Source organism: Myotis lucifugus, unplaced genomic scaffold (genome assembly GCF_000147115.1).
Source record: "Myotis lucifugus unplaced genomic scaffold, Myoluc2.0 scaffold_52, whole genome shotgun sequence".
Classification (NCBI taxonomy): Eukaryota; Metazoa; Chordata; class Mammalia; order Chiroptera; family Vespertilionidae; genus Myotis; species Myotis lucifugus.
In genome coordinates this window covers 5148770-5155755 of record NW_005871100.1, presented here as the reverse complement: position 1 = coordinate 5155755, position 6986 = coordinate 5148770, and the positions used below count along the sequence as shown (strand labels likewise).

Below are 6986 nucleotides of genomic sequence, written 5' to 3'. Positions count from 1 at the left end.
TCTCCTGTAAACCAAGGGTTGAGAACCTTATTCTATAAAGTGCCAGTCTGTATATTAGGCATTGTGGGTCCTACAGTCTATAGCAACTACTCAGCTCCGATGTAGCATGAAAGCAGCCCTAGAGAAGACATAAATGAATGTGGCTGTGTTCCAGTAAAGTGGTTATTTACCAAAACAGGTGCCATGGGCTATTTGCCAACCTCTACTCTGAATACGATCTAATTTCAAACCCAGCATCTTCTGCATTGTACCACAAATACAATTTAGTCCAATGGTCATAGAGGACAAGTAAATGTAATCTAGTAGTATGACTAGTAATACTGCTGCATCATTTAGGGCTATTGTACTTTTCAACCATTAAAGTTTGGGCGTCAGGCATTAAATCAAGCACATTAGCAAAATCATGATCTGTGACTTTGTTTTTAATTATCTTAAGCCTTATGATGACATAATTTACAATTTTGTGTTGATCTATTCTCTACTTTAATCCTAGTGAGCTGGCAAAAGCACCATTACCAATCACACACATATATAGTCAATGAATAGCTATTCAAGACAATCCTGAATTATAACTTAGTCTGACCTAAAGAATTCACAGTTTGCTCCTATATCTTGTCACGCTGAATTTTAAAAGCACCTGACCTTAAAGATCATCTATAAAATGTAGAAGTGTTAAATACTCTTTATTTGATATTATACAGAAACCACACTAAAATGCCTTTCATTCAGTAAAAGGCAACAGTTTAGATACAGGAATTTTATTAAATTGGCATAGTTGGGACCAAAGAGATAAAACGACCACTGCCAGCTTATCTGCAGCCCTTCCTTTTAACAGGCTAATGAACACAACCTGAAACACAAGCCAGTCTTGCAGGTCTAAGAGACAGTGAAGGGGTTTCCTCAGAATTTAAACATATTAACACAACCAGTCATATCAATCTAAATGTAAGCCAATCTCCTACAGGTTTTGAGATGGCACTCGCCACCTCTGTGAAAAGTGGAACACTAGGAATCAAGTCCCACCATACTGTTAGGAGGACAGTGACAGTGCTTGCTGAACCAAAATGATCATCAAAGCTCAAAAAGCTGACCCTGTTCATTTAACCACAAGCCAATCTTATTTAAATCAGGACTGCCCGAAAGAAATGCTCTATTAGCCATTCATGATCTGAATTCTGGTGTATGAGATCAATTTAAATATGGTACACATAAAAAAAGTCATGAGACATTTGTAATAAATAAGGCAGTGGCCAACTATTACTCATTAGTAGCTTTTTTGAGATAAGCTATCAAGTCTGCCCTCTCTGCGCTCTTCTTAATGCCAGCGAAGATCATTTTCGTTCCAGGGATGTACTTCTTGGGATTCTCCAAATACTCCATCAGGGTCGCCTCACCCCAGGTGATACCTAAACAAGAAGACAGGTGCCGGTAAGTATTTCACTCCTTTTACAAAGTTCACCTCGGGTCACACCCATGGAACGTGCTTCAGTGATTTCACCGCCTCCCTCTTACCTTTGTTCTTGTTGGCATCCGTGTAAGAAAATCCAGGGGCCTGACCTGTCTTTCGCCCAAAGAGACCATGGAGATTTGGCCCAGTCTTGTGCTTGCCTCCCTTCTCCACAGTATGGCACTGGGCACACTTCTGAACAAAAATCTTCTTGCCCTTCTCAACATCACCCATTTTTAAATCTAAAAACAAAAGACTCAATTTATTAAGTCTTTCCTCCAAGTAAAAATATAGTGGGACCCCAATCAACCAGCGATCACCGAATTACTGATCCACTGCAAATCTCTGACAACCACCTTCACTGAGTACATTTGCAATAGACGCTTTAATACCAAAATACTATTTGGAAGCACTTTCTTAAAAAAAACAAAAACACGCCTCTGCTTCAGCGAGGGAGAGTCCACGCCCAAGCAAGCGAAATGGGAACCTAATTCGAAAGTGTTTCGAAGGATGAGGTCAAGGTCACGAGTGAAGTTTGAAGGTGAGCACGGTCAGCCAAAATCGCAGAGATTCCGACTAAAAATGCCTATTTATCCAGACTACAAGTTAAAGCCACCCCTCTCACTGAAGAGGAGACGGAGGACATTAAGGAACGGGGTGGAGGCCGCCTCGGCCCGCGCAGGTCACGCTAAACGGCCTGGCTGCGGGTGAAAGGTCAGCGGGGCGGCAAGGGACCACGAGGTCACCCATCCCGGCCGGTTTCAAGGAGACTGTGACGAACACTTCCTGAGATGCCACGGCGGGTTTAGGGGTGAAGAGACAGGTAGTCGGAAAAAATTACCCCTTCTCCGAGAAGCAGCCGCTTTTACTCTCCTTGAAGAAGAAGAATGTGGAGCGCTGCGCACCTCCTCCCACTCCCGCCCTCACCCCGGAAAGCAAGCCCCTCCGCCCCGACAACAGGAGGGCCCCGCTCACTCGGTTCCGCTTCCAAGCCGCCTCCGGGGGTCTCAGGGCCCCGACCTAGTTGGCTGGGTCCCCCCGCCCCCATCTCAAGCCGTAGCCCACCGGGTTCAGACTGACCACAACTCGGGGTCCTAACTCTTGGCCCGGCCTGCGCGCGTGGGCTCCACCCGGAGATCCCAGGCGCAGGCCTCCAACCGCCCGCGCGCCCCCCGCGCTGGTGCGCGCCCCCAGGGGTCGGCCTCCACCCGCTGCCACCTGCTGCGTACTCCGTGCTCTGCGCTCACCGCTCGTTAGTCGCGCGCGACACGGAGATGCCCACTCGCAAGCCGGACGTCCCGCTCTCTAAGTCCAAGGACACGCCGGTCCGCGCCTAAGTACCGGTGTTGGTGCAACCGAACTCGCTCCGCCCTTTTGCGGCCCGACGTGCGGCCTGGCCTACTGGTACGCAGTGACGTTGCCGCATCTCATTGGCTCTAGTCGCCAGGCCCTGCGTCAGCGACCAGCGCGCGCATGCCTGCTAGCAGGGTAGGGTGTACCGCACAGGTGCCCTTCCTGTGGGAGCCTCACTGCCGGGCGCTAGACTTACGTCACGGAGGAGGTTTTGGGCGGGGCTGACATCACCGTCCGGCCTTTGTGTGCATTTGTGTGCATGCCGTCGGGGAGGGTGGAGTGGACCCCCGAGGTGGATCGTGGGCGTTATCCTGCTAAGGTAACGGCTCTTGCGCTCGCTGACGTCGGGCCTAGGAGGACGGCGTTTTGCCTTCCGGGATAGAGACGTCTCCTGGCCACTTCCCTTCAGCTGGCGACCTTTACACGCACTTGGTCAGACTTTCACTTCTGGTGCCAGCGGCACCGGGAGAGCGAGCCTGGAGTCAGGCGTTAGGACGGTTGGACACGTGCACCTGACCTTTCTCCCTCCGCCCTGGGACTTTATAAGTCACCTTCCAGGGCGGGGACGGGCACTGCGGGCGCGCAGAGGCTGGATCGGAGCTCTGGCCCCTCACCTGCCAACACCAGTCTCTCTCCCTCGAGGAAGCAGCACTGTCACACGATGAGCACTTTCTTTGAAATCTAGGCCGATTGCACCACCTGTCACCTAGGTGAAGGTCATGCTCAGGAAGCGAGTGTGGCTGCAGTCATGTTAGAGCGCTGGCTGTGCACTTTCCCTCCAACCAGCTCCCCTGCCGACGTGCTCAGGTGAATCCCTGGAAAGTTTCTTCTGGGCGCCCTTGTCCCTCAGATTCAGCCCCGAGCCCCAGCCGGTTTGGCTCAGTGGGTAGAGCGTCGGCCTGCGGACTGAAGGGCCCCGGGTTTGATTCCGGCCAGGGGCACATGCCTGGGTTGCAGGCTCCATTGCCAGTGGGGGGCGTGCAGGAGGCAGCTGATCAATGATTCTCTCTCATCATTGATGTTTCTATCTCTCTCTCCCTCTGCCTCTCTTAAATCAATAAAAATATATTTTAAAAACTCCAGCCCCCGAGTTCTCATGGATTTTTCCTCTTCGTAGTTACTGAATACGTATTACCTACCGAGAGGAAATCAGTGGGGACTTTTTCTCCGATAGGAATTGGTAATTCGAGCCTCCTTTCTCCCGACCCCAAGTTAAGCAACAGTTGCTTGGAGGTTGAACTAAATGACCTCGGATCCCTTCCAAACCACTGGGCCCATGATTTCTGTTCTAGGCCACCCAATTTCTTTTTCTTTTTAGAAAAATTATTAAATATTTTTATTGATTTTTTTTTTTTTTTGAGAGAGAGAGGAAGGGAGAGGGAGAAACAGCCGTGTGAAAGAATGTCCATCAGCTGCCCCCTTGCTGGGGATTGAGCCCCTGGGCATGTGCCCCAACAGGGTATCGAACCAGCAACCCCTGGGTGCATGGGCTACCGCTCAGACACCTGCCAGGGCTCTTTGTGGTTTTAATTTGCATTTCCCTGGTGGCTAATGACATTGCACATCTATTGTGCTTATGGGCCATCTCTATATATTCTTTGGTGAAATGTTTTTTTGTCCGTTTTCTAATTGGATTATTATTTTACTGTTGAATGTTTAGAGTTAATGTATTCTAGAAATTAGTTCTTTGTTAGATATGTGGTTTGCAAAATATTTTCTCCCGGTAGATAGCATAGCTTTTCATCCTTTTACCAGGATCTTTTTTTTGCACAGCAAAAGTATTAAATTATGATGAAGACAAATGTATGCATTTTTCTCTTATGGAACACATTTTGGTGTCAAGTCCAAGAACTTATGCCTGAATGAAGCAAATCTAACAAGCATTCCCTGCGTAAGGCACACCGCAGACTTCCTGTGTTTGGCTACACTAGACAGCAACTCAGCACTACGCTTGGGGGCCATTTGAAACAGTGAAATCACCAAGGAAAGACACAGAAAATATGAAAAAAAAAATGTGGCAGGAAGTAGACCACAAAAAGGACACTTTGTTTACGGTGTGAGAACTGAAAAAAAGGAGGCAGCATGTGGCCATGTTGGGCCTCAGCCGGGAGCACTCTGGGAGAGTTGATGTCGGTGTTCTGGTAGCCTGGTGGGTGGGGGAGGGGGCTGCCCCTCTAGACCGAGCAGTCAGTACTTTATAAGATCGTTGTGCTGGTTTTCTCTGCTCGCCTCTCTAGATCCATTTCCCACCCTTTTTTTGCCGTAGGACAAGGGTGTCTAAGGACGGTGTCCTCTGAGCCCCCTTGCTCTCGGCTTCTGGTTGGGTTTGCCAGCGGGAGGCACTGTAACACTGGGGGGTTGGGAGTGCTGACCTTGCTATTGCTCCTTCCTGGCACCCCACTATTGAGGTTCCCATAACCCTACCCACATCTTTGTAAATAGTCCCTGCCCGAAACTCCCCTCAGGGGAAGCCTTGGGGGCCTGTTCTGCTGAGACCCTTATTGATAAAACTACTCATTTCCAATTTTCAGAATAGTACCCAGTCCTCAGCTATACCTGTGTTTTGCATGCCAGAAATCCTATTTTACCTTTCTTCAGAAAATAATCCTCAGGGCTTCTGCCAGGATGAGGGAGGGCAGTTACCTCGCACTGTGAAGGAAGCAGGGTGGGGCAGGGAGAGGATCTAGGTAGCAACTGTGCCTTCCCCTTCACTCAACCTTCCTTGATTTAGCAACCCTCCACCCCACTCCACCCTGCCTCATACACGCCTGGTACCGAGTTCCTGAGTGTTTTGAGGATTCTGATGTGTAAAGTGGGCTGTTTTCTCCACTGTCAGGGTAGGGCTCTAGTGTCTCTAGCTCAGTGATGGCAAACCTATGACACGTGTGTCAGAGGTGACAGGCGAACTCATTTTTTTGGTTGATTTTTGTTAAATGGCATTTTAAACATATAAAATAAATATCAAAAATATAAATCTTTGTTTTACTATGGTTGCAAATATCAAAAACTTTCTATATGTGACACGGCACCAGAGTTAAGTTAGGGTTTTTCAAAATGCTGACACACCGAGCTCAAAAGGTTCGCCATCACTGCTCTAGCTAGTTAGGATCCATCGTTTTTATCTATCTCCTTTCCAAATGTTCCTAACATCTCAGCTCCTATTCCCCCTATTGACCTATGCTTTTACCTATATATATATATATAAGCCTAAGCAACATTATAACCAAACGACTGGAATGACCAGTTGCTATGACACGCCCTGACCACCAGGGGCAGGCACTCAACGCAGGAGCTGCCCCCTGGTGGTCAGTGTGCTTCCACAGGGAACCTCTCACCAGCCCGCCAACCTCCTGTGGTCCCTCCCCGCTGCTGGTTGGCCTCCCCTCCCCCCATAGGCCCTGATTTGTGGGGAGGGGGGTGGCTGGCCAACCACCTGGGGTCCCTTCCCCCAGACGGCCAGCCAGGCCGAGGGACCCCACCTGTGCATGAATTCGTGCACCAGGCCTCTAGTATATAGGCTAAAACAAAAACAAAATAAAAACAAAAAAGTTTACTATAGTTTTCATGGACTTTTTAAAGTAAGTGAAATTATATGCATTGGTTCAATCTGTCTTAATCTGGAAACCTCCATAAATATTTTTGAAACTATTTCATGAGCATGTGATGAGCATATTTGGAGTGTATTCTCTGTGGCCTAAGTAAGATCCACTAGCCTTAACAGCCCACAGTGGGGAGTAGGAGCGCTGAGGATGATGACTAGGACAGACTTCTGAATGAAGGCTGCACCACTACTGCACAGATGGGTGGAGTGAATACCCATAGTCAGAGTGCAATTGTCTAGCCCTGCAACCCAGGGCAAGTGCATTCTAAACCCCCAATTCCTATACTGCAGAGGTGCATCTTCCAAAGTTTGTTCTTTGGTATTCTAGTCCAATGATATGCTTTATGATAAAAGGGTCAAATTAGTTTGAGAAATGTGTACACTCTATCCCCTTCACCTTGGGAATTCCCAGATATGTTATATATTAAAGTCTATGGAGAATCCTATCGTAGTCACATGATTTACTTTGTTGCTCCCAGTTTTCTCCAATATTATTTTACCATGTAACTTTTTGCTTCCATAATATCTAATATAACTAGTACTACAGAAAAGACTTTGGAAAATATTCCATAATATTAGCCCAGA

General features: G+C 48.1%; 1 protein-coding gene across 2 annotated transcripts; it reads right to left on the bottom strand.

Annotated features, from left to right (window-relative positions):
• Positions 1 to 404: 404 nt before the first annotated feature.
• Positions 405 to 2848, bottom strand: LOC102424392 (cytochrome c). 2 transcript variants are annotated; one of them, XM_006088785.3, is made up of 3 exons: positions 2695 to 2848; positions 1513 to 1689; positions 405 to 1406 (listed from the first exon to the last, which is right to left on the bottom strand). In XM_006088785.3, the coding sequence occupies exons 2-3, from the start codon at positions 1679 to 1681 to the stop codon at positions 1258 to 1260; spliced, it is 318 nt and encodes a 105-aa protein (XP_006088847.1). In that variant the 5' UTR covers positions 1682 to 1689; positions 2695 to 2848; the 3' UTR covers positions 405 to 1257. The 2 variants fall into 2 exon arrangements, with proteins under 2 accessions (XP_006088847.1, XP_023609613.1); XM_023753845.1 differs by having other exon boundaries at positions 2677 to 2800.
• Positions 2849 to 6986: the final 4138 nt, after the last annotated feature.